This window comes from Oxyura jamaicensis, chromosome 1, assembly GCF_011077185.1.
Source record: "Oxyura jamaicensis isolate SHBP4307 breed ruddy duck chromosome 1, BPBGC_Ojam_1.0, whole genome shotgun sequence".
NCBI lineage: Eukaryota > Metazoa > Chordata > Aves > Anseriformes > Anatidae > Oxyura > Oxyura jamaicensis.
The window spans coordinates 1,369,685-1,396,220 of NC_048893.1; the positions used below are offsets into that span (position 1 = coordinate 1,369,685).

Sequence of the window (26,536 nt, forward strand, 5' to 3'; positions counted from 1 at the left end):
CCTGAGCTTTACTCCAGATTCAGGAGCGATCCTCTCTCTGCATTTTGGAGGAGCCCCCCCTTAGCATTGTCTTCCACAATCAGGTGCACAGACCCTCGTGGCAGTGACTGAGAGACTGCCTCTGAACCTCCCAGTGTGTCTGTTAGCCCCCCCTTTCCACACCCCACGTGTTGCCCCACTTACCCTGTCCCCTGGGTCTCCCTTCAGCCCAGGCTGACCAGGAATGCCAAAACCTGGGCTTCCCTGTAAAAAAAAAAAAGCTTCAATATCTTTTTGCATCACCAAAGAGCTTTTCCTCTCTGGCTCCATGTTCTCCATCTTGCCATGTCCCTCTGCCTCCTCACCACACTGCTTGCCACCTCTAGGAGATGCTCACTTTCATTAAGCACTATTTGGTGAAGCCAGCAACTGCCTCAGTTTCCCTCTCCTGGTTTTGCAGATCAGAGAGGTGAGCCCACTCAGCTCTTCATAGCATGTCCTGTGCCATAGCCACAGGTACCTGTCTCCATCCCATCACTATTTTGCAGCCCCTCAAGGGTCGGCCTGCTTCTTGTCCCTGCTATAATGGATGGGATCTTGTTGCTAGTGCTGTGTTTGGTGCTAAGACAGATGCAAACAGAGACACAGCGTCTTCCAGGGGCAATTTCCCAGCTCATAAATCTCCCTGATTGAAGCTGGCAGGAAAGGCCAGAGCAGATCCCAAGAATTTTCACCAACCCCAGGCAGACAGGTGAGCCAAGCACTGGTAACTCCTCATCTCTCACTGACTTCTTTGCAAGCAGCTTTTGACTTCTCCATGTGAGCACAGGTTTTCCCTTGGCTTAGAGCACAGGAGTGTCTGACACAGGAAGGCAATTGGCGAATAAACACTTCCACGCACAAAGCATGTGCTGAGAAGAGCAAGTGTGTTACCTTCTCTCCTTTGTCTCCTTGTATTCCTTTTTCTCCTCGTGGTCCCAGGGCCCCTGTCGGTCCAATATCTCCCTGTGTATAAAGACACCCCAAAAGCAAGAAATATCATGCAGGAAAGCCAAGCCCTGTTCATGTGGCTTGGCTACAGCTGCATTCTGCAATTTCAACCCACTCTGGAAACCATTCCCTTGGGAAATCCATCCATCCATCCATCCATCCATCCATCCGTCCGTCTGTCCGTCTGTCCGTCTGTCCGTTCATCCATCCGTGGGTTTATATTGAAGCTTTCCTTGTAGTACCTGGGCTTCTGCCATACAAACCCCATCACGGCACTTACACACCCTCCAGAGCCACGCAGCTGATGTGTGTAAGTTCACAAAATGATAAGGTGCTGTGTGTGCTCTTATGGTGGTGTCAAGCACAAAAAAAAATCAGGTCCCAGGCCACTACCTAATTGCAGCCAGCCTAAAAGAAGAGCGAATCTTTTGCTAACCCACATTAAGCAGTCTGGAGAATAAGACCAATGAAGGGAGGTGGTACAAACACAGAGACCCAGAGAAAAGGGCAGAACTCATTAGCTCCAAGGGGTGAGGGAGGTCTGGAGGGTATTTCATGAAAGCCAGGAGTCAAAAATCCCAGAGGAGTTTCTCCTGCAGTAAATACTCCTTACAAGGATAAGGGAGATGTTTAATTTCTCTGCAGATTGACAATAAACTATAAAGAATAAAGAAAAAAAAAGGCATTCCAGGCCATGTACCACCATGAAGACTAGACTGTGAAAGTGAGCTATGTGTATTGCTCTACAAAGCAGATGTAGAATACGGACGGCAGTCAGGGAACAGCTCTGTCTCAGAGATCTCCCTGATTTGAGAAATTCAATTTCCTCCAGTCATGGGGAGGCCAAACTCTGGGTGAGGGGTCCCAGAAGGTGGGGGACTCTCCATCCTTGGAGGTGCTCAGTACAAGGTCCTGAGGAACCTGACCCAGTTTTGAAGTTGGCCTTGTTTTGAGCAGGAGGTGGGACTGGTGACCTCCAGAAGTCCCTTCCAGCCTCCGCTATTTTTTGACTTTGTGTCAATGCCTCCCTTGGCTGGAAATTAGCTTCTGTGAGTGGGCTGGGTCTTTCATGAACTCTACCTTCTAAAACTATCACATAGAAATAGCAAATTTCCCCACAGACTGGATCTAGAAAGAGAATGACAGGTACAAAATGTTAATAAAAGCAAATGAAATATCAGCAGGGCAAGACTGTTGTTAATTTTCCAACCTCTCCTCTCCAGCCCATCACAAGGGATGTATGATTCAGGCAGTGAGTAGCCCAGCCCTCAGTTTTTTAGTCAAAGTTTCATCTAAGTTTCAAGCAGCGCTCATTAATGGACTTACCCTCACACCTTTCTTGCCTGGTGGTCCCAAAACCTGAGGATAAAAAGAAATTACAGAAATGTTCTCTTATTTGGGAAAGGATCTGCCTTTCAAAGAAGGGTCTATTCACACTACTGCTTCCAGGGCAGGAGAAACTCAGCCTTGTTATGGGATAGGAAGTGCATTGACTACACTGGGTCATAAAACAGCAGAAAGAGCTCCAAGACAAATGCCAATCCCAGTGAAACTTGTGAAGGGATCCCACCAACCTCAGTAGGTTTTGGCTCCAGGGATAGGACTGAAAGATCATTCATAAGCGAGGGGCAGTTGACAGATATCTGCTGTTGCCTTTGCTAACACACACCTTAAAGTCCAAGTGACTGACCTTTGGACAAAAATAAATGTTAGTGACCACACAATGACTCTGCAGAGCAGCCCTGAGATGGATTTTGGGACTACGGAGCTGTCTTCCTACCTTGTGTCTCCAAAACAAGACTGCCAATTTTGCTCAGAAAGAAACCTACGTTGCCCTTGCTCATTCAAGCATCCTCCAGGATGCATCGGTGTGTCCTGGTGGTGGGTTTCAGCTCTCAGTGCAACTTCCAGCTGCTCCCACAGCCCTTGCAGAAATGCTGTGAAGTGCACAGAGGTGGCCACCACCAAAATTTCTCCTGAAAGCTGCCCTAATATTTGGAAGGACTTGAAAAAGATGTTGTAGGAACTTGGTTCCACGTGAGAACTAGGCAAGTGAGACCCATCAGTGGTGTCTCTTCAGCAGGAACCAGAGCAGCATGAGCAAGGGGACAAGCCCAGGGCTTCAGTAGGGGAGAGACTTTATCCTTTTGTTCCCTGTGCAGCAACAAAGCCCCTTTGAGGAGCCAGTGGGTGACTGTGGCACAGGGCTGGGAAAAAAAGAAGAGGAGCAAGGGAGCAGAAGACATGGTTGGTTGGAGGGGCAGGGATGAAGTTCCTTTGTTCTTCCTGCACTTCAGTGGGACACATCTCTTGGTCCTTGGTCTACTAGCACCACTGTCAATGGTGCTGTATGGCACAAGAAGGGCTGTAATCCACTCATAGTTACCCCCATAGCTGGAGCACCTGGAAATCCTGGGTTCCCCTGCAAAGCAAGATGACACAAAATGAACAACGTGGGACAATGAAAAAATTCTCCTAATTGCTCTCCTCCTTAAATAAGCTCGTAACCCTGTTCAAAAGCCAAAGAACAAAACAGAGATGAGATGCTGATCTTTCGGGGATGCTTAAGTAGCTCCCTGCTCAAGTGGTTCCCTGCTGGCTTCTTCTCTGTGTAGACCCCCATAAGCACCAGAAAGAGCTGCACACACCTCACAAGCTGGGGAAATGTGGGACATGCTCTCTTGCTGTTTGACTTACTTGGTCTCCCTTCGGCCCTGGAGGTCCTGGGAGTCCCTGGAAGAGAAAAGCAAAGAAACAGGAGACTGCCTTGAGGTTATGGGAGCTACCAGAGAAGGTCTGTGCTTTGTCTAATCCAGCCCTGGCACTCTGCTCAGAGCTGGAAACTGCAAGCACACACATCCACTGTGCTTACAGCACCTTAGGGACCTACTAAAGCGTATAACCTCGAGGTAACAAGGACTGGTCCATCACTGCCAGACCCTGGACATCCTTTCACCATCAGTGCCTGTCTCAGAATCCATACTCTTCTCCTACAAAAGGGGCTGCAGCACCCTCCTGAGCCTGGTCGGTCAAACAAGAAGCTCAGGACACAGCCCATATACCCGCTTTGGGCCAATGACTTGAGAAAGACTGACAGCTATTTCCACTTTTCACTATTGTAGCTATTCTTAGGAAAAAATCCACAGTCTCTTTTGATTGTTGAGTTTATAATGAGCTGGGGGAGCACTTGTTCAAGCAGCAAAATTGAAATCAAGCTCAATAAAATAAATCTGCCAATGCACAGGGTGGACTGGCAAAGAGCAATCACGGATTGTTTGTTGTGTGGTGTTTGCTGGTTGCAAACTGTCCAGGGTATGTCCCATTGATCAAGGTCTATCCCATGCACAAAGGCTCCTTCAGCAGCAAGAAGATCCTGGACCCTGTGGTTACACAGCACGTAGCTAGTTGGCCTGGTCATCTACATCCAGACTGCAAGAAGCCCTTGGGGGGACCTCAAATTCCCTCCCTGGATCCCCAACCTGATATCTCAGCTGCTCTATTCTGAGCCTGAATATGGAGCCAGGGCTGTTCTCCCTCCTGCTCTGCACTCCAGTGCTGGCCAGTCTCACCTTTTCCCCTTTAACACCACCTTGCCCTTTGTTACCCTGAAAAACAGAAGATGCTCTTGTTAAGATGAGGCTCCGCTGGCAGAGCAGGATCAGCCTGAAAGCCCACATGCTACAGAAGAGTGTGCTGAGCATGTTCCCTCCACTGGAGATTGTGAAAGTCAGGGGGAAAGCAAATAAAAAATTAAAGGAAAATGAAGATTTTCATATATATATATATCACGTATGGGATATAGCATAAATTATATACATAGTCCACGTACTTATGTATTGTATATTATGTTTAGTACCTTTTTATTTATAATTTATAATTTATAATGTATAAATATGTATAACTTATATAGTTTATAATTTATAATTTATAGTTTATAATTTATACATAAGACATTATATAATCAAGCATGCTATTATCTGTACTTTAAATATAATGCCTAATACTAAATTGCATGTATATTATAATATACAGTTATATACCAAATAGTTATATCATGATCATTTACTATATAATATAATACACATAAGCATATGTCATCATAGGTATATATCTGGACTATCCTGAGCTTGATCAGACTGTTTCCTCCCAAGGAGCTTGAGAGCTCAAGATGAGACAGCCTGTTGGAAAAGCTGAATTTTACAGCACAGATAATGTGCAGGTCTGGGGCAAAGGGATGAGTCCAAGCTTAGCTCAGAGGCTGAGCAGGAGCAAGTTTCTATATTTACATATAAGTTTATTTATGTATTTATTAAAATCTTCATTTAGAAAAACTTCCTTCTGATTTGATTCATTTGGAGGCACCCCCTTGGCTCGATTGATTCTCCTCTCCCAGGTGGTCCTGGTTAACCCTGGATGACGGAAAGCAGCAGTGGTCACCTTCTGCACCCTCTGATGCCATCTCAGAAAGATCTCATAAGTGTATGGCCAACATCACCAATTACCCCATGGGTGAGCACCCTGACAAAATCTGCACTTTCTCAATGAAACACCTGGCTGCAGACACATGTTCCACAGGTCTGTGCAATTCAAGGAGGTCTTTGCTCTTGCGAATAACAACACGTGAGCAACAAACTGGCTGTTACCATTTGTAAAGGCTTCACAGATTTAAGATCTATCTCCATTTTATTATTATATTCTTTTTAAAAAAAGACCAATGAAAAGGAAAGCAAAATATTTTGTTTCTGGCCAAATGAAACATTTCTATTATTTTTTTTTTCTTTATTTTCCACCTCTCCTGAAAGTATGACAATAATTTATTTTGGGGTCAACGTGGACATTTTTTTGACTTTATCAGACCTGAAATAAATCAGTAGCTCATACTTGTTTGGCCATCAGCAGTCTCTCAGAGTATAACCTGAGTTACCTGGAGAAGGGGACGTGCAGAGAGCCATGCAACCTAGTCCTAAGTGGTTGCTCTTCCAAGAGCTGTACCAACCTGGGATGGTGCTGAGATGGCTTTTGTACCACCTAAGCCCATGCCTGGTGTTTCCTGTGCCAGGGAAATTCAGATCTCCTGAGATGAATATTGACTGAAAATTGCTGAAAAATTGGTGCCCAGAACTGCAGTCTTGCTCTAGTGTCAACTTCCAGCGTGAGTTGAAGCTGGCTGCTTCAGGAAGATGCAAAAAGCCACTCAAAACTGAATTTAGAGACTTTTCTCACAGCTCAGGAGAGAATCTCCTGATGGTTCAGAGGAAGGTGCCCAAAATGCAGATGTGAGAAAATCTGCTCCTCACATCTTCATCCCTCCTCATCCCATCAGAGCTGGGATCAACCCTGGTGCATGAGATTTCATGTTCCTCCCAGAACACATTTAACAGCAGTTATTATAGTTCTGCAGGTTCTCACTGGTCACAAAAAAATGGCATTTATTATATTACTCAGATTACTCTGCAACATCCCATAGCAATGACTTCCACAGGTCAGTGACTGCTGATGCACAGAATTATTCCCTTTCCTTGCTTTTGAGGAAGGGGTCAATGTTCCTACAGCCCATGATGATGGTTAGGGCTGGATGCATCCCTTGGCACCTGAGTATCAAGCACAGTGACTCAAGTTCAGGTTTTCAGTACCCACCTTCGGACCTGGTACTCCTGGAGGGCCCATCACACCCTAAAAAAAATAAAATAAAAAAACGAAAGAGTGGAAACTCAAGCTTTAAAAGCCCAAGTCTTCCCTTCTTTGTCCTTGTTGTACCCACCAAGGAGAAGCTAGAGGGGAGGTCCTGGAGGAGACTCTGGAGACACTGAGCCCTCCAAGGGGACTTCAGCAGAGGTGTCACGGCAGAAAGGCCACCCACCTGCTCTCCTTCTTCCCCCTTTGAGCCAGCAGTGCCAGGAAAGCCAGTTCCAGCCATCCCCTGCAAGGTAAGCACAGCATTGTGCTCAGGAGAGCTGAACCCCCAGACTGCAAAGCAAGATACGTCCTACACTGCAACCTGCTTCCAAGCTCTGGTCTTAGCCATCCTGCAAAGGAGGAGGGGAGAAATTTGCTCTGTAGCCATTTAACTAAGATAAATGTCCAGCCAGTAACCTCAGGCAAGGTGCAAACAATGACTAGGAGGAGAGGATTGAAAACAAGTGTCTATGCATATTTTCAGTGACTATTTGAAGCAGGGTGGGGGATTCAGAGGAGCAGCCCCACCCAGGGGACAGGAAGCATGCAGGGTTTGGAAGGAAAAACCATTCCTGACAGCAGGATCTCCAGAGATCTTCCACTGGGTGGAAGCAAGAGGACTGAGAGGAATACAAGGGCTTGGATGGAGATGGAGCATCTACTCCACCATGCACGAACTTGAACACATATGAGCAGGGAGTGGAGGGGAATGGGGGAAAATCCCTACATGCCTCCGCTTTATTTGCAGTCATTCTACCCTGATATTACTTTGCCTCAGTTATTCTCAGCTCCCTCTCAGGATGATGGATCCTGCAAGCATCTGGTATGAGTAATGACCTTTTCTCCCCGTGGTCCAGGCAGTCCAGGAACACCGTCTAGTCCTACAGGGCCTGGCAAGCCAGGTTTCCCCTGGAAAAGAAGAGACATCATCAAATCTTTTTCTTCCAAACTTACCAATTGTACTGAAGAGAAGATTTATTAAGTCTGCAGAAACACAGGGAAGTGTGTTTCCTCATGAGTCTGTCTTATGAGTCTGTCTTTCCTCATGAGTCTGGTTTCTTTGCAACTGAGGATTTACAGAGATGTTTATGTATACCCAAAATGTTTCCCCTTCCCACCCTCCACAAAATAGGCTATGGATCATTGCCTTCACTCAGGAAGAGAAAACCAGATGTGTTTGCTTGTTACGTGGGAAGACAGAGGCAGGCTGCTCACGTTCATTTGGCAGTGGGTGCCTTCTGCAGTGGCACTTCAGGGCAGTGTTGCTGTAAGAGGGTGATGCCAGTAATGCTGCTGATATAGAAATGGTAAAGACTGAAATAAGGAAATGCCTGGTCTGTGGGATATAGCTCTGCAGTAGGGTAAAAGTTACAAAAAAAGCACATCTCTATGATGATGGACAACAATAGGCACCTTGGAAAGGATGTAAAAACAAGATATACATAGAGTCCCTGAGTAACCTCTCAGGTTTGAATCATTTGTAATGCAGGGACTTCTTGTGGGACTTCCTGTGTGAAGAACCATCTCCTTTTAGTTGTCTCGAATCTGCCACCAGCTCAGTTCATTTACTGTCCTACACTTTTGATCCATCTTCATGCCCTCTTAATCCACCTTCACGTCCTCCTCTAGACTTCTCTGCCCTCCTGAGACAGGGGCAGGGGTGGGATGTGGGAAGGAGCAGGGTTGCACTCAGCTGCTCCATGGGTGATGGGGTCAGGAGGGGTTCAAGGTGGAATCACTGCCACTTTGGAACAACCTTCATCAAGCAATATTTGCTATCATCTGCCAACATGATGGACTATGCCCAAGGGTTTGTCATCATGGTGGGTGTGGTGATGGACGCAATTCTCACCACTTTGCTCTGTGCCATGAGGATGAGCATGTCCTTGCTTTTAGCAAAATGAGTGGCTGCTATCTTGTGACTTTGTTGACTTTCTAACATTTTCCTTTTGGCTATTTGTGAGTGATGGGTCATCAGGATGAGCTGACAAAGTGAGAAATGCTTAACTGGCCATGCTTAATCTGCCAGCCCTCATCAGCAGAGCAAAGCATCTCAAAGTGATGGCTGATGAGAGCTGGCAGCAGACGTTGTCCCTCTGCACCCACCCCAAGTGGCAGCAGGTGTCGCCAGGCCAACAGCCCCTTCCCACCATGGCCAGTGAAACTTCTGCAGTGTTTGCCCATCGGTGGACAACTCACCGGCTCTCCCATGCCTCCTCGGTCCCCCTTGAGGCCGTTCCTCCCACGAGGGCCCTACATGAAGCACAGGACAGTCTTACCATCTGTCCCAGAAACCCTTTTGGGTCTTGATTGCCATTTGGTAAGTACTGAAAACAGAGCCTATTGGGCAGCTTAGAAATAATAATAATAATGATAATAATTATGACAGTAATAATAATAAAGGCTTGTCATCTGGTAAAGTGAAAGTCAGCCTCAGGTACTTACTCTGATACCCGAATCCCCTGGTTCACCCTGAAAAAAAAATGACAAAGAGTATTAGTGCAGCGTGGTAATTTAGAGAGGGGTTCCTCTCTAAATTTAGATCCTGGCCAAAAGCTCTTGAAGGCTGACAACCCCAGAGACCAAAACCCCCTACCTCCAAGGGAAAGCAGAGATTTAGTTGAGGTGTCTGTTATCTTTCATGCTCCAGACTTCTCAACCTGCAAAATCTGTAGTCAAAACCTCCCTTAGGAGGGGAGTTGAGGTTTCTTGATCTCTACTGAGACTTTTTGACACCCCCCAGTGCAAGGGGACATTTAGCAAAAACTATCAGTCCAATTTTAGCTGTGCACAGCAGAAGTGATCCCAGGTATTTCACTCCAGGCACCGAACAACCTTTGTACGGACCTGGAGATGTAAAAGTCTTAGTGGCCATTGAATCTGTTCCCTTGTCAGAGAAAGCTGACTGCAACCTTTTCAGGATCCATCATTGATTCCCACTGTGTTGAACAGCAGGGTCCTGGTAACAGTTAAGCCATTCTGGAGCGAGCCTCCTTTTATAACGTGATGAGAGAATCCCATGACAGAAAGAAGAAATGTGTGTTCAAGGGCCCCCAAGAAAGGGCTCTTGAATGAACAGAGTATCTAGGGACCCTGGACGATGCCAGGTTCCCCCTCCCTGTGGCACATCACAGAGCCATGCAGCAAATAACCTTGCTCACCTTGATGGAGATGCCTGGTGGCCCCTGTGGCCCTGGTAAGCCTGGTAAACCCGGCGGTCCTGCTACCCCAGGAACCCCCGGCTGTCCTTTCTGTCCCTGCAACAACAAAAAAGAGAGGGAAGAGAGGGCCTTGGGCTCTCTCTCAGCTCCTTTTGCTGCTCTGTCAGTGCCACAGAGGCCGAAGGGTTCAGCACACCTGGGGGACCATACTCACAGGGGGGCCAGGCTGCCCATTTCGGCCGGGAATCACCTCCACTCCTCCCAGGACATAGCCCGGTTCACCCTGTGTGCAAGAAGAGGAGGACACATGTTCAGCTGTGCTGGGAGGTCCAGGCTAAAACAGCTGTTTTTGTGACTTAGAGGCAATAAGAAAATTTAAAACCCAGCAGCCCCTGAATGGCGTTCACCTCCCTACGCTGCAAAACCAAACCACTTGCTTCCAGAAACTCTTTTAGAGGTACTAGAAACCACAAGGCCGTGCCATGAGTTCTGCTCACTGGCATGGCAGAAAATTAATCCTGGGGGGGAAAAAAGGGGTTGGCTTTCAGCAGAATCCATTCTCTTATCCAGGGCACTGTGTAGACATACAGACAGCTTGATTCCATGCAAGGAAGTAGGAGAAACGTGCATGTTTTCTCCACAGAGATTTTAAATACAAAAAGCTGAAGGACAACCCCCTAAGCAAAAGAGTAGCAGTGTAGGAGGGCTAGTTATGAATAGTTCAGAACTTCATGTTCACATATTATGAATATGAAGTCACAGGTCACTGTGCAAATGCTTAGAAATAAGAGAACAGAGCAAGACATTTTTTTTTTCCAGTGAATCCAAAGAATGAAACTCACCCGGTCTCCTTTTGGCCCCACTGGTCCTGGATAGCCAGGAGCTCCCTGGAATTATAGTTAAATCACACAGCATTAAAAAACAAAGCACCCACAGGATCATCATTCTGAGATGTTCAATTCACAGACTGACCTCTTATAAAACTTCATTCAGTTTTTAACTAGTCATGCAAAGAGGTTCCTAGAAGTGGGTTTTGGTCCCAACATTGGTGAGAATCATGTGTGTGTCATCCATGGGGCCAATGTTTTTCTACACATTTTATACTTGTACACTGTGTACTTCTGGAGCATCAGCTGGAGGTTTGATGGGATAAAAGGACATCTCAAACAACATGAGAGAATACTTTAAGCAACTGAACTAAGCCCAAAAGATAGAGTTAAGTTCAAGATGATGACACCAGGATGCTGTTTCTCCACTAGACCTGGCTGTTTACATCTTTTTTCAGCCAACAGAGATCAAAGGCTCAGTTCAAGTACATATGCACTGGTGTCTTGAGACATTTATGATGCTCTCTTATACTTGCCTAGCCCTAAGCTCTTACTTCAGGAGTGTCCATCAAGTCCCATATTTTATCAATCCTACATGGTCACCTAGGAAAGTCTAGGGCATCTCAGACAACCTGGGCACATCACTACCTGCCTCTTGTTAATGTACCCTTCAGAGGCAAGGGTGTTTTTGGTGGTCAAAAACTGTTGTCTACTAGTAGAGCCCTGGTGAATACACCAGTGATGGATCTTCTAATGAGCAAAGCTCTGCCATCACCAATAACATTGACAGTACACAGCAATTAGCAGTATGGCCAGCAAAAAACAAGTGCACATGATATTTGGCTGGGCTGGCTAGATATGTTTTCCAAGCAACGGTAGAAGTAGTTGTATGAACAGTTTTGATATGGGAAGTCTGTGAGCTAATTATGCTGCTGATGATTATGCAGTAGGATGGGTATATGACTGAAGGCAGAGTTCACAGTCATTGGCCTTTTTTTCTGGAGAGGTCTGGTTCACCAAGGATTACTTAGCTAGAAATATGTTTGTGTTGTATTGCATTATTGGCCAGATCTCCGAAAAGAAGGAAATGTGAGTGGCTGACTCCAGTTCACAGCCAGAAGTGAGAGTCCTGGCAGGAAATGCAGAACCCAGACAAATAAAAGAAAAAAAAAAAAAAGAAAAAAAAAGAAAAAAAGAGTCAACAGATTCTTCCTTGTCTTGGTCTGGAGCTGTTTGGTGACAGAAAGGTGGAATGTGCCACTTGGGGCCTCCTGTCCTACTCAGAACTACTGGCCTTTAAAAAGCTTGAAAAGCAAAGCTTTAGGGTCCCACTGCACTGATGACCTTTGCTGCATTCAATATACTTACAATGTCACCTTGGATGCCAGGGAGACCCTGAAAAACAGGAGAGGAGAGAGACTTGAGAGCCATGCTGACTTCTCCATTAAATGCCACGTTGACAGAGTTTGTTAAAACAAATACATACCATGAGCCCTGGGGGACCAGGAGGACCTGTCCGCCCCGGCCTACCCGGCAGCCCAGGAATGCCATCCTTCCCAGGCAGACCCTAAACATGTGGAAAGTAATAGTATGCAAGTTATAGCTCCAGACCTGCAAACCCAGACATCTTCATTCAGCACTAGCTTTCTCTACTGCTTCACGGAATCCTCTGTTGCCAGCACACCTACATGTATGCATCTGTTCCTTTTTGCCTGATTTTCAAAGCCAGCATGAAGCAGCATATATCAAAACACCAGCATAAAAGATCTGAGGATGATTCTTTGCTAGATCTCTTCATTGTTATTAATAATTTAGTTGTATATTGATTAACCAAGTGGATGGTTTGTGAAAATGGACTCACCCTCTCTCCTTTCTCTCCCTTCATAACAAACCCATATGAGTCATAGCCTCCACGAGTTGGTGAGCCCCTGAAGCTCTTGAAAAGAAAAGAAAAATAGAACAGATGATCAGAAAATCATTATCCACCAAACACAAACCAGAGTGACCATGAAGCACTGACTAGCACACCCCTTATCTTCTGCAACAGAAGGTGGACCACCCAGGAGACTGATTCATTTCCTTACTAAGGGACACAGTTTAGTAGTGACACTCAGTAGGTCAGGTTGATGGTTGGGCTTGGTGATCTTGAAGGTCTTTTCCAACCTAGATGATTCTATGATTCTATGTATTATTTATAGTGTCTTCAGTTTGCACTGAAATTTGGAGAATGGGATGGAGAACCTGATCACCCGTCTAGAACAGTGATCAAGATGTTTTTCTGAAATATATTCCCCAGAATCAGTGAAAAAAATCTTACCTTCATACACCAGGGACCACAAGCCTCCTCTCCTTTTTGGAGGTGTGGTTGAGCTGATGATGGGGCAGGGAGGTGTAGCATGCTCTCTGTGTCATCAAACGGCAACTGCTTGTTGGCTTCATGTGTGGCAACCTACAGCATGGAGTTTGAGTTAGATTAGTTAGTGATCCTCCAGGTTTTGGGGCCAGACATCAAAAACTGTCCCTCAACATGTCTCAAGAGGTTACTGGGCTTTTACATCACCAAACTTTTCATTGAAATAACCATATCACTGTTGGAGATAACTGCAGACAAGCTTGCATCCTTTCCAAGGACCAGAGTTAGAAGAGGACAATAGATTTTTAATATGTTCAAATGCTCTGCTTCTACCATGGCCTCATTCAACAAAACTTTTTAAGATCTGTTCTGGCTTCTGCAGTTGCCTTGATTTGAAAATTTTTGTTCTTCATTTCTAGGGCTGGACAGTAAGTGAGGTCAGGTTTGGACCCATTGCCCTAAATCTGCTCTGTCCTTGCTTACAAACTTTACTCAGGGAAAGAGATTGTCCTCATGCATGACTCATGGTAAGGAGTCTGTCTTTTATTCAAAATATATATATGCTGTGAAGCAGCTCACCTCCCCATATGGCAACTGGGTCCCTGAAGGCTGGGGATCAGAGCAAATGACTTCTATCAGCTCTTGGAGGATCTGGGGGAAGTCATCAAATGTGTTGACGTAGAAAACGTTCTGGAGGTTCTGCTGCAGCAAGATGCTGTTGAGCTCAGCAGGATCGGCTCCTGAGACACCCACAGCAATGATGCGGATTCCTGGAACACATCACTCTCTCAGTGGAAGCAAAAATGTCTAAGATCAGGGTGTTCAGACCCCTCACTCCACTTGCCTTGAGAGAACTCACTGACAGCAGTGTGTGTGAGTTATAGCAAAACCAAGACACTCAGGCTAGGAACAGGAAGAAGAAAGGATGAAGAAGTGAAGAAAACCAACAATGCACCCAAAATACACAAGTGGTGTAACCTTCAACCCTCTGGAAATTCAGCCTCCATCTGTACATGAAGGAGAACCAAGGCCCTAGGGAAACACAACAGGGCAATACTTACCCAAAGCATGGGCTACTCTGGCTGGTGGTAACACATCGTCCTGGGATCGCCCATCAGTCACAAGCACCAGCGTGTGAGGGAACTCTGGTCTCATCCCTCTGGAGGACTGAAATAACTCCTTTAGCATGTAGGTTATACCACGACCTGGGCAAAGAGAGAGGCAATATGTAAACCTACAGAAGTGTTAGGTCTACAGGGGGGACCTGTGAGGTCTCTTCCATGCATGGAGGAAAAAAGGTATGCAGTGGGGTCCCATAAATAGACAGTAGACCCTACCATGGGCCAATGCTTTTTGAGGGAAGACAGCAGTAAATCAGACTGGCTGAAATGGTTCAGGTTGATTTCAGCAGTTTCAGGTTTTGAAAAGGGAAAAACACTTTTAGGAGATTTGAAGCATTTTTCCTACATTTTAGAAAAAATAAAAAATAAAAAATCACAGAATTCCCATTTCCAAATTCCTTTAGAAAGATCAGGAAAGTTTCCTGAAGAACTCCCCCCAAGCTGAAATGGTTATGAAACCCCAAAATAGCACAGAAAAATCTCCTATGAGCAGTAAAGTGCCTTCATTGACACAAACTCCCCAAAAATGAAGGACTGGAGTAAAGGTTGCTTAAGAATTTGCAGTCTGACCTGTTTCACACCCACTTTCTCTAGCCAGTCCTGTCCAAGTTCTTGTATTCTAAACATTTCTCTGTGTTGCTAACCAATGCCACTAAGCCTTCATTTAATATATATAGGTTCCTCAAAGTTTCCCGTTATGTTGACTGATTGGAAGATATTTAGGTGTGCCACATAAAAGGATGAAGTTAAAACTATCTTCAGTTTAATATTACTGCTCATGTACATTTGGGGAAGCAGGAATACCCCACCATCCTTCTGGGAATGAGTAGGTGGAAAGTGCTCTTTGAGTTTTTAACTCTGTGAGACAAATGTCTGAATTTCTGAGAGGCTGAGCTGATGAAGAGCTGTGTTATTTGTACAACAGAGGGAAACAAAGGACATTTATGTGATGACACTCCATAAAAATAGGACCAGGTATATTGTTTTGTTGTTAGGGTAACAAGGCAATAACCATTGGCATTTACTGATTAAAATGTGCATAGAGTGGGTAATAAGGATGCTTCAGCATCAACTATCCTTATCTAACGTTTATGGGCTTGGTCTCAAAGCCAGGTATAAAAACCTCCCTCAAGTGTAGGCAAGGTTATAAAAAAATGAAGAGAAACCCAGTAGCAAAACTAGGACACAGATAAAGGACACCAGGCCATCCCTGGGAATAAAACCAAATTTAATCATCTGTTCTCAGATTTTACAGAACTTTGGACCATAAATTTCTAACTAGGTAAATGGGTTCAAAACGTTCCCTGGCTCCTTGCCTCTGTCTTGGGTCTACCCCACATGTGGGCTCGCACTTGAAAACCTGTTTTTGTGTTGCCTCCAGCGTAGTGCAGCTCCTTGATGGCTTTCAGGGCGCTGTTGCGGTCCTGGTGCTGGTGGAAGTGGAAGGCCGCCCTGGGCTCCTCGCTGTACTGTGCGACAGCAACCTGGCAAAGAAAAGGGAGGCAGGGGAGGTAAGAAATGTGGAGGGCTCAGGCACAAAGCAAAGGTGCCATCCCTCAATAAATCTCCTTGATAATACAAAGAGTTGCATTGCAACAGAAGTGGAATGAGGCTGTGTTTCTTACAGACTAAAATCAGGCACAAAAACATCTGTCAGGCTGGCAGACGACACATAGGGCACAATTCAGATGCTTAAGCATGGGTGAGGTACTATATTCTGCTCAGAAATTTCTGCACAGGCTGGTAGACAGAGCACAGAACCAAAGGGAAATAAAGTTCTGGCAGCTCATGGCTGGGTGGGAGCATCTCCTGGTGCAGCATCTCCCATGGCAGCATGCATCCCTCCTGAACTAAATTACATTTAGGCAAAGTGCTTATCCTCTCTGAACCTCAATGTGAGTAGACTGCTGTCATTGCACAGGTGAGCAACAGGTAAACACCAAAGGAAAACATGTTCAGGAAACAGAACAGATTCTTGCCTGTGTCCCTTCAGGCCCAATCTTAGGGAAATAGGAAATGATCCGGAAGAGGAAATCCTTCACTTTGTTGAAATTGCTCTGGCCAATACTCGAGGACTCATCCACCAGGAACCCAATGTCTGCTTTGAACTTGCCACAGACTGCAGAGGGAAGAAAGAATCTCTGTAAGTCGTACGGTCCTAAAGGAGCAGCATGTTTCTTTGTACTCAGAACAATAAAACCAATCCGAGCATGGGTATCTTCTGTGACGCCACGTGTCAATGAGTGAGCAGGCAGCACCTTCACCCCTCAGGACAGAGCTGAGAGCTTAATCGCATGATATATGTTTAATGCATTTCCCCAGCGCTGGCCACTCTCACTTCTCAGCAAACAAAGAGTAATTTTGGCTCCTGAGACCAGAGAAGACCATGATTCCTGGTGGTTTGACCCCCCTTCATCATCATCATCAAATCACACACAGATGCACACTCACTTGGCCCAGGGAGAGTTGTAAGCGATGCAGATGCTACTACGGTGGTTGCTGGCAGGGTGTCTGGGGTTGGTGCTAAAGTTGTAGCGGCGGCTAGTGGGAGAGGAGTGGTCCTCACATTGCTAGGAGCTGTGGCTGGGGATCTCATTGCAGCCAATTTTGCAGAAGTCACGGGAGAGACTGGTGCAGGTGAATCTGTGTGAGGTCCTGCAGCAAGAGGCAAAAGAGGAAAAGATATTTGTTAACCCCCTCTTAGTTATGATGCAAAGCACCACAAGGGTAGAGAAGACAGGAAATTAGCCTCAATAGCAGCCACCTAAGAAAAACTACAACGTAATCTTCCTGCCTTCATACCTGTTTGTGCAGTGAGTGTTGTCTCTGGTCCCTCTGTATTTCCAAAGACTGGCCTTATGGAAAACAAATACGTCTGCTTGGAGCTCAGCCCTGTCACTCGGTATGATCTTGAAGCTGCTGATAACAGTTCCAGGGAAAGATCAGAAGCTGGAAAAAAAATTAAGAAACATGCATTAACTGAGAGGCAGAGAAGCTCAAAAAAAATCCCATGTCAGGAGCATCCCTTCTGCTACTGACATCACCTTCGGTGAACAGGAGCTTGAGAAGCAGATGAGTTCTGGGTTTGGTAAGATGGATTTGCAAACTGCAATAGTCAGGCCCTAAAACAGCTGAAATAAGGTTGTTTGCATCTCTCTGAAGTTGATAGGGATGGAATGAAGCCTGATGTTTGTGCAAATGTTTAGAGAGGGCATTTGGTCAAGGCGCTGAGCTCTGTGACAATCCAATGAAGGAATATTGATTATGGTTTGCAAAGGCTGGCACGTATAGAAACAGGATTCTTTTTGTTAATGAATAGAAAGCTTGCTGAAAAATAGAAATAAACATAACTTGAGAAAACTGACTGCATACAATAGATAGTTTTACTTTAAAGTGATTGGAAAAATCTGTGAAAATGTCATAACAATGTTTTGACATTTTAGAAGTGTCTTGTTTTGGAAATACTGAATGATGAGTTTTGACATTGCTCAAAGCGAAACTTGTACCTTTTCGTTCTTATAAAGCATTTTCTCTTAAAAGAAAAGAACGTTAGTTTCTAGGGAAATAAATTAAATTGTTGTAAATAACTTGTTTCAACTGTATTAAATGTTCTTCATTGCCCCAGAATAAATTTGGAAGGGAGGTTTTCTTCCTTTAAATATATATATATATTATTGCCTCTTGCAGTTTGACTGAAAATCTTCTACTCCCCTCCATTTGGGTAGGCAAGTCAAGATAATAATTATCATAGATGTCTTGCTATGCTGCCTGAAGAAATTGGCCTGAAGAGAAACATAAGCCAAGAGCTCTGCTGAAACACAGATCCAAGGCAGCCCACTCCTCACCCCTGCCTAAGACCCCCAAAGAGGTAAGTTTAGCTTCTTTTCCTTTTCCTCTGTGCCACTGTGTAGCACCAAAACCCTCTGTTTCACATCATGGGGCTTTCCCACAATCAGAAAGTGTATGGTTACCATGTTCATGCTCTGGACAAGCAGAAGATTTTGTTGGTGGACAAAGGCAGGAGACACCTGGATCATACCCAGGATGGGATGCACAGCCAAGCTGCCAAGCACATGCAGGAGGAGGTCTGCAACCACTGGAGAAGGCAGATCGTCTTTGCTGGAGACAGTTTTTGAAGAAGAGTGAAACCGATGCTTTGCAAGGGACAAGAGATGCAAGGGTCAAGGAGCAACTGGATGATTAAATGAGCTTCTGGATGTTGATTGAGTGGAAGCAAAAAATAAGCAAAAAACAGTCAAGAGAAGGTAGGAAGAGGAGAGAGGAGGGTAAGATCTAGGTGAACTTCTCCAAGGTCCCTTCTGTAACATGAGGGATGAAGATTGGCTCTGGATGGAGCCCCATTGAGGTGTGTGGGGTTGGTTGTATGTAAAATGAGGAGATCTACAGGTGGGATGACCTCCAGCTGAGTAGAAGAGGACCCAGTCTTTTACAGGGCAGGCTGGTGAGGGTAGGCAGGTAGGGGAAAGGGCATTTAGCGATCTTACAAAGGGAGAAAGGGAAATGGGTAATGAATGAGTATTCATTTAGCAAAAAAGCAAGTTGCTGAGAAGAAAATTGATCAAGGCAGCAAGAGAAAAAAAAGACAAAATTCTTAATTGCCTTTATACACTAATGCTGGCAGCATGGATAATTAAACAAGAGAAATTGGAATTACTCACTTATGAACATAAATTTGATCTTGTTGGTACTATTGAAACTCGGTGGCAAGATTCATCTGATTGTAATGTTAAATCAATAGTTATAAACCTATTTCAGAAGGATCGATTGAGTGAGGGCACAGTGGGACTGTCAGATGTGGTATTATCCATTTCTGAGCCCCTGACAACTCTGAAACCAATGATTTTTGACTACTTACAGATCGATATTTTAACAGCATGGCACAGGAGAGGAACAGTTGCATTAGATCACTTAAGTCACCCCAGAGAGCTGAATGTTCAGTTCCCTAATCACTTACCTATAATATGTAGAGCAAAAAAAATGATGTTATCACAGGAGACTTCATCCTGAGTGACATATGCTGCAAGTCTTAAGCTGCCAATACTAAAACGTCCTTGGAATTAGAAAAATTAAAGCTGATGACCTGGTAACTCAAAAAGCACTGCAGGGAGCACAGGGGAATTGCATCAGATGTTTTCCTTATTGACTTGTCAAGATGAACTGATCCCTAGCAAAAAAAGTTAGTGGCTGAAGCAACAATGACAGCAAACTTGCTATATCCAAAGAGGTTAAGCCCACTCCAGAAAAAAATAGTATACCTGGTACCTTAAAACAGTAAAACTCAGAAGGGCCAAATCAATTGAAAAAGAAAAAAAAAAAAAAAAAAGAAAAAGCATACACTAAAAACTGAGCAATGATTAGGAAAGTTTTTAAAGTTCTTTACTAGAGAGTAAAGCTTTTAAACAGATAAGAATTAAGGCTTTATGGATGACAAAAACAGACTTTTTTGATTTACTGCAACTATTCCTGATGGATAAGCAGGGCCTCTAAAGGAAGAGAAAATGATAATGCCAATCAGGCCTTTTTTTTTTTTTTTTCCTAAGCAATTTTCACTTCTCGTTTTTCTTCCTCTGAGGATTTTGCAATGGTCACATCGATCATCTTGTGAACCTCCTCAATGACACAGTTTTCTTTTTTCCCTCTGTCGTTCACCCAAATGAAACTGAGATTAATGGGTATGATGCACGGAATACGTGCATTCTAGTCAAACTGGGCAGCACTTGGAAATAATAGTCATGATACTAGAAGTAATCAACACAGCCACTTAAGGCTGGTGTTGGGAAAAAAAATCCCCTTTATTACCTGCCCCTTGCATCTTCTGCTGCATCAGGGGGCTCTAAGACCAAGTACTGAATTGCACACATCACAAAGTAAGCCAGACTTGTCCACGGTCCATCCTCAGATCCTCTTGGGTGATGGGGCAGCTCACAACGGAGGGGTCCAAATTACAAACCATCTTCCTTTCCCACCAAAAAATGGTTACCTGAGGACAAGCGCCATGTTAATAGGTACGTGGATGCACCAGGAACAGCCGCCCAAGTCAGCAAAACACTGGTCTCTGCAGCTTCCTGCACCGTGAACTCGGTCACTTTGGGTAAATCCACTGTTGGAAAAGAGAAAGAAAGCAAGCTCAGGAAGGGTGGAAGCTCCCACCAAGACCTTGACTGAGCTGAAAGGAAACAGATGCATCCTTTGGGAGATTCTGATCCAGGCCCCACTGAAATGAGATGCAAAAAGTCCAAATAGAAATGATGAGCATGAAGCACATGTCAGCTCCACTTGTCCACAGCTCCAGCTGCCAGTGAATATCTGATGATATCTGCCCCAGGGTAAATATCCCTTAAATATCCCCTATTAGAAATATTCCTTAGCCTGTGACCAGTTTTCAGAGCCTTTTTTACCTCTTAGCTATTGTGTTTCCGATGAGACGAAGGAGTACCTGGAGCGCTTTAAGGGTTTTCCAGAAAACTGAGGCAGATCTGATCCTTAGCTAGTGGGAATTGGTGGTGTTTTAGTAAATAACCATTGCAAATCTTCAGCCTAGCCCAATGTGTGTCTTGCTAAAGCAATTGTTAAATTCAAGCTGTTGAGAATGGAAATAGAAATTTATGCCTGCTCACTTGTGCCAGATGCTGGTGCTCCTTGAAACCCCAGTGCCATCTCCACACCCCTGACCTTCTCCAAAACTGCCTATTCTGCAGCATCAATCAAATTGCATGATGCCACGGTGTCATGAGTGGTTTGCCTTTATCTTCTGGAAATGGTATAGATATTGTAATTAAACAGGTAATTCAAATACAATGGGTCACAAAAAGGGCACCTCTCAGTGATTTTTGGTGGGTGAAGACAAGCAAAGCCCCAACATTTCTCAGTAGTAAGATGAAAGGACCAATATACATTTTCTGGCACGCTGGCTGGTGGGTGTCTGACAGCGAGCATTTCTCCCTGCCCATCCCCACCTACTGTCACAGCCTCTGGCACTGCTGTGGCACGGCCGTTGTCCCCCCTCAGTGGTCTCTGTACTCACGGGTTTTGGCTGTGAGGAGTGTGGGGCTTCCCTCCTGGCCCCCGATCACTGCAGACACGCAGATGGTGTAGGTGGTGCCCTCCTTCAGTTCGGGGATTATGAACGAGATGGTCTCTGCTTCAACCAGCTGTAAGGTTTCCAAGCCACCTAACAAAAATTGCAGCCACACCAAAAAAACCCACACAATACGACATAGAAATGGCAGGGCGGTTGCTATTGACAGTTATTTTTACAGCAGTTTCCTCACACAGATCTTATGGAAAATGGCCAGGGAAGATGTTATAAGCTCATTTTGCATACAGGGAAACCAAGGTGTGGGCAGCTGAGGGATCTGGTCACAAAGGCATCACATACGCTGCTGGAAGGGAACCGCTTCCCTGACTCCCCAAATCCAGCTATGCCTAAATCCGACCAATATCTACTTTGCAAACTAAAACCTGGCCAAGTTTCAGGGCTTCAGCCGGTCCCCAGACATTATAGTCCTCATCTACCCTGATCATCTGTGGGGAAAGAACTGAGCTGAGCTAAGCTCCTGTTTTCTGAGGATCTTTGTGCTCTGTCTTCATACTGCATCTAAGAGAGGAGGATGCTTACCATTGAATGGCACCCAGGATATCTTATAGTGAGTTACCCCTGGAAGCCTCTTCCAAGACAGCTTCAAACTATTTACACCAGTGTCAGTAATCTTCAGATCTTGGACGGTCTGGATGGGGTTGGAGTCTGCGAGAGATGCTGCAGAAATGAACCAGGATGAGATGTTGCTGGGGTTTAACCCGGCAGACAATTAAACATCACACAGCCATTTGCTCAGTCCCCCCCGCCCTGCAGTGGGGGGTGGGAGGGAGAGAAAATTGAAAAGTGCAAGAACTTCTGGGTTGAGATAAGGACAGTTTAATAAAAAGGAAAAAGAGGAAATTAAAGGAAAGAAAAGAAAGAAAATCAAGAAAAAGAATAAACAAAACAAGCGATGCACAACACAATTGCTCACCACTCACCAAATGATTCCCAACCTGTCCCTGAGCAACAGTCACCCCCCACCCCAGCCAGCTACCCCATATTAATTGTTCAGTGTGATGCCATATGATATGGGATATCTCTTTGGCCAGCTGGGGTCAGCTGTCCTGGGTCTGTCCCCTCCCAGCTTCTTGTGTACCCTCAGCCTCCTTGCTGGCAGGGCGGTATGAGAAGCTGAAAGTCCTTGGCTTAGTGTAAGCACTGCTCTGCAACAACTAAAACATCAGTGTGTTATCAGCATTATTCTCATCCTAACCCCAAAACACAGAACCGTACCAGCTACTAGGAAGAAAATTAACTCTACCCCAGCCAAAAGCAGGACAGATGTCAGAGGTAATACCCCAAGAGGTGCAGGGCCAGGACCACGAATCCAGCCCTGATGTCCCAACACAAGGATGTCTGTTCGACCAGGACATACCTGTGCGTTGAGTCAGAGTCACCTCTGGCCCCTCGGTCTTGCTGAAGACAGCCCGAATGCTGACTTTATACTGGGTGTCAGGCAGCAAGTGGTTGATCTGGTGAGCTAACACCCTACTGCCCAGGTACTGAGTCTTGGCAACCTGGTTTTCTGTGAAAGAAGGGAAAGGGAATCACCATTTCTTGCTGTACTGTGGTTTCAGAGTTTGGGGATTGGTTTCATAAATAGAAGACCATAAATACAAAAAGGGAATGCTCTATCACCCGTGGGTGCAGGCTCAAGGCCATGTTTCTTAGTAGTGAGATCTTTTTCCTACCCCAGGCACTAGATAAGAAGTTTGGAAAGGGCCCTCCCATCACCATGGCCACTGACATGGGTCTGCGCCAGGAACATGTGCACCCTGTCTCAGCTCACCATTGCCTGCTCCCACGGGGCTCCAGGTGATTTTGAATTTGGTGGCAGCTGCTGTGGCACTCCAGGCCAAAGACAGGCTTGTGTTGGTGTAGGACGTCACCTTGAAATTGGAGACATAGCCAAGAGGAGCTGCAAGATGAAGACAGAATTAGATGGTGCTCACCATGCTCAGCATTGCCGCATTGCCCCCCTCAACCTGCAGCAACACAGAAGCGGGCATATGATAGTTCACCTTTGAGGGACAATCTCTGGCTACCAACTGGATCACCATCTTTCCCTATTTTAGGTGAAGAATTTGCATCTGCTGCCTCTTATCCAAGCAACTTGGTCTACCAGTACAGCCTTTTGGAGTCCCCATTCTTTGAGGCAGGAGACAGCCGCCTGTAACAGGCATCCTAACATGGTCCACCAGGCATCAAGGACCATGTTGGGATGGTCTTCTCCCTGCATCTCCCTGTAGCAGAGCTTATCCAGGTCTCTTCTCTTCCAGCCAAAATGTTTGACAGTGTGGAATACTTTGTCTCTTGGTATGGATTTTGGGATGCCTAGAAGTTCAGTGTACATAGATTTGGTACTTCATATTGAAGCTCTGCCAAAGCCCAAGGCTTATGAATATATCCACTGCAGAGCATGCTGACTCCAGTTTGCATTTGAAGACTCCCAGGCAGAAAACCAGAACCTCTGGGATTCCTGCTCTTGCCCATGAGGTCAGCAGGGCAAAGGACCTCCACCATGGTGCCTCTGGCATGAGGGAAAGGTGATGGCAGTGAGGTGCTGGAGGCATGGGGTAAAGCTTTTGCAGGGATACTCCACGTTGAACCAGCCACACAAGGGCTGTGTGCCACAGTGGTTATTTGAGTGCTCTGCCCATACTCACATGTCCTGGCTGAGGTTGTGATCCCTGGTCCTTCCACTGAGCCAAAGAGCACATAGAGGGAAATTACGTACTCGGTGTCATGGGCCAGGCTGCGAAGTCTGTAGGCTGTGATCGACTTGTTGAGGGACAGCTGCCGAGGCCGGTCTTTGCCAAAGAACTCTTTGCAAGAGAGGGAAAATAAAATGGAATGGGATAAAACTAGAGAGTCTGGAGAATGCCATGTTTTCCCCAGCAGTCCATCTCTGTCTCAGCTGAAGTGCTTTTGGAGGACATCTGCATGTACCAGGTCACGAGAGTTTCCATGTGGCTGTGTATTTGAATGTGGATTTGAATGATTAGAAGGAACCAAACTATCCAAGAGGAACCAAAGGAGTCAAACCAGACACGTTGTGTTTATGTGGCAAGAGCTTGGCAGCAGGGGGCCGCAGGGGTGGCTTGTGTGAGCAGAGCCCTGCAGCTGCCCCACAGCAGATCAGAGCCAGCTCCAGATGGCTCCAAAGGGGACCTGCTGCTGGCCAGAGCCGAGTTGAGTGACATTGGTTGGGCCTTTGGGAGGAAAGGGAAGGGAAAAATGAAGGGGAAAACTCTGCTGCACAACAGCAGCTGGGAGAGAGGAGTGAGCACCAGCCCTGCAGCCCCAAGGTGAGTGCAGGAGGGCAGGAGGTGCTCCAGGCACACAGCAGCAGTTCCCCTGCAGCCTGTGGAGAAGCTCTTGGTGGAGCAGGCTGTCCCCCTGCACCCATGGGTCCCACACGGAGCAGATCTCCACGCTGCAGCCCGTGGAGGAGCCCCCGGTAGAGCAGGTGGATGTGGCCTGGAGGAGGCTGTGGCCCATGGAGAGCCCCTGCAGGAGCAGGCCCTGGGCTGGAGCTGCGCCCGTGGAGAGGAGCCCACGCAGGAGCAGGGGGTCTGGGGGGAGCTGCCGCCCATGGGGGACCCATGCTGGAGCAGTTTGCTCCTGGGGGATGGACCCCATGGTATAAAGCCGTGTGGGAGCAGTTCTTGAAGTCCCTAAAGAATCAGTTCGGGAGGGAACCTGCGTGGAGCAGGGGCAGAGAGTGACCGTGAAGGAGAGGCGGGGACGAAGTGTCAGGGACTGACCGCAGCCCCCATTCCCTGTTCCCTTGTGCCTCTTGTGGGGAGGTGTTTGAAGAGGGTGGTTGGGGGCAAGTATTTTTAGTTTGCTTTTAGTTTCTCACAGTTCTAGTCAGGAGCTGGTGTGGGTAATGCAGGCTGGAGGAGAGCAGGATCTTACCTGGTGTAGGACCCCAAGCCACTCGGTACCCAGTGGCCCCAGCAACCGAGTCCCAGGAGACCAGAGCACCACTGATGGATATTTCACTCACTTTCAGCATCTGCACGGTGCTTGAAGCCACTGCAAGAGAGCAGAGTTGCCCAGCTGCATCAAAGTCCCCACAACTTCTAAGTGACCCCAAAAGCTGTGGTTACTCAGACTGTTCTTTGCATCAGAAAACAGACAGGGTGGTGACCACAAATGACACCAACTCTGTGCTTCCAGCACATCCTCACCCCATCCTTGTCCTCTCAGGCTGGTTCCCTTGCTCACACCCTGTGGTTGCACCCACCTGTGGTTGCTTTTGCGCTCACCACCGGCCCCTCGACATCTCCGAAGATGGGGTTGATGGTGACATTGTATTCTGTGCCGGGCTGTAGCCCCTGGATCATGTAGTAGGTGTAAGCGTTGCTGAGGTTCACATCCTGGATGCTGCCCTCTGCAAAGGGAAATGACAGGAGAGGTCCCTCAAGGAGGACCCCCAGACAGGGAGGGTGGTGGGCAATCTCTGACACTCAGGGACTACACAGTTGCCTGAGATTAAATGTCATTTTGTCCTCCTGGCCTGCACCTGTGCTTATGAGGTCCTCAAATCGAGGACAGTAGGCATGGTGCTTAATGCAATGAGCACACGTTTTGGTTGAGGAGATAGTGTATATACAGACAGAAATAACCCACAGCAGACCTCAGTGATCACCAGCCGGTCAAGGTGGCTTAGGGCTTTGCAGGCCAAAGAAAATAAATGAGGTAGAAACACAGAAATGGAGGTACGTGGGGCTGTGAGCAGTCCTTTAAGAGGGTCCCCACGCTGCCCAGCTCTGGGTGACGTGCTGCTGGAGCCATCCTGCCTTCCCTGCTGGACACGGGAGACAAGCGATGCCACAAAAGATTTTCTCCATATTAATCCTATTTTTATATCACAGACAAGGAACAGCTCAGCAGAACCTATCAGCATCACTCCAGAGGGGAGCATGGACAGAGAAGAGTTAAAACCTAATCCTTGGGGGTAGGCCCCCCTTTTTAGAGGGGCAGAGAGGTGCAGGTAGCAGCAGGTTGAGATTTGGGGGGGGGGGGAGGGCTGCCATTTACAGTTTGGTCACTGGAGGGTGCCATGTCCCTATCTTCGGCTTCCACCAGCACCCTGTGCCCCATCCCCCTCTCCCACCCCCCCCTCCATGGACCTTCTCTGCGTATCAGGCGATCATTTATTTTTATGTATTCTCTGTCAGAGAAGAAAAATCCACATCTTCCAGCACCTGGGATGGCTGCACAGGGACAGAGAGCAGGTGTCTGATCCCAATGCCCCTGCACACAGGGTGCTGGGATGGGATGGGATGGGATGGGATGGGATGGGATGGGATGGGATG

At 46.4% G+C, this 26,536-nt stretch overlaps 1 protein-coding gene across 16 annotated transcripts in view; it reads right to left on the reverse strand.

Annotated features, from left to right (window-relative positions):
• Window positions 1-26,536, reverse strand: part of LOC118156089 (collagen alpha-1(VII) chain-like) — a 122,548-nt gene that overhangs the window by 55,740 nt on the left and 40,272 nt on the right. For 14 of the 16 annotated variants that reach the window (XR_004746171.1, XR_004746176.1, XM_035309878.1 and 11 more), the window contains 32 exons: window positions 25,462-25,608; window positions 25,131-25,250; window positions 23,876-24,034; window positions 22,999-23,127; window positions 22,585-22,734; window positions 21,747-21,884; window positions 21,153-21,299; window positions 20,109-20,228; window positions 16,910-17,056; window positions 16,559-16,762; window positions 16,087-16,226; window positions 15,468-15,591; window positions 14,048-14,191; window positions 13,566-13,756; window positions 12,951-13,082; window positions 12,495-12,569; window positions 12,120-12,200; window positions 12,002-12,028; window positions 10,649-10,693; window positions 10,021-10,089; window positions 9,807-9,902; window positions 9,091-9,117; window positions 8,845-8,898; window positions 7,483-7,554; window positions 6,830-6,889; window positions 6,607-6,642; window positions 4,539-4,574; window positions 3,667-3,702; window positions 3,356-3,391; window positions 2,296-2,328; window positions 913-984; window positions 184-243 (listed from right to left, as the gene is read on the reverse strand). Coding sequence is in view for 14 of the 16 variants with exons in the window: in XM_035309878.1 (XP_035165769.1) it covers window positions 184-243; window positions 913-984; window positions 2,296-2,328; window positions 3,356-3,391; window positions 3,667-3,702; window positions 4,539-4,574; window positions 6,607-6,642; window positions 6,830-6,889; window positions 7,483-7,554; window positions 8,845-8,898; window positions 9,091-9,117; window positions 9,807-9,902; window positions 10,021-10,089; window positions 10,649-10,693; window positions 12,002-12,028; window positions 12,120-12,200; window positions 12,495-12,569; window positions 12,951-13,082; window positions 13,566-13,756; window positions 14,048-14,191; window positions 15,468-15,591; window positions 16,087-16,226; window positions 16,559-16,762; window positions 16,910-17,056; window positions 20,109-20,228; window positions 21,153-21,299; window positions 21,747-21,884; window positions 22,585-22,734; window positions 22,999-23,127; window positions 23,876-24,034; window positions 25,131-25,250; window positions 25,462-25,608 (3,107 nt within the window). In the remaining 2 variants the exon portion in view is untranslated. The remainder of the gene's footprint in view (window positions 1-183; window positions 244-912; window positions 985-2,295; window positions 2,329-3,355; window positions 3,392-3,666; window positions 3,703-4,538; window positions 4,575-6,606; window positions 6,643-6,829; window positions 6,890-7,482; window positions 7,555-8,844; window positions 8,899-9,090; window positions 9,118-9,806; window positions 9,903-10,020; window positions 10,090-10,648; window positions 10,694-12,001; window positions 12,029-12,119; window positions 12,201-12,494; window positions 12,570-12,950; window positions 13,083-13,565; window positions 13,757-14,047; window positions 14,192-15,467; window positions 15,592-16,086; window positions 16,227-16,558; window positions 16,763-16,909; window positions 17,057-20,108; window positions 20,229-21,152; window positions 21,300-21,746; window positions 21,885-22,584; window positions 22,735-22,998; window positions 23,128-23,875; window positions 24,035-25,130; window positions 25,251-25,461; window positions 25,609-26,536) is intronic. The other 2 variants (XM_035309944.1, XM_035309929.1) reach the window with 1 other exon arrangement.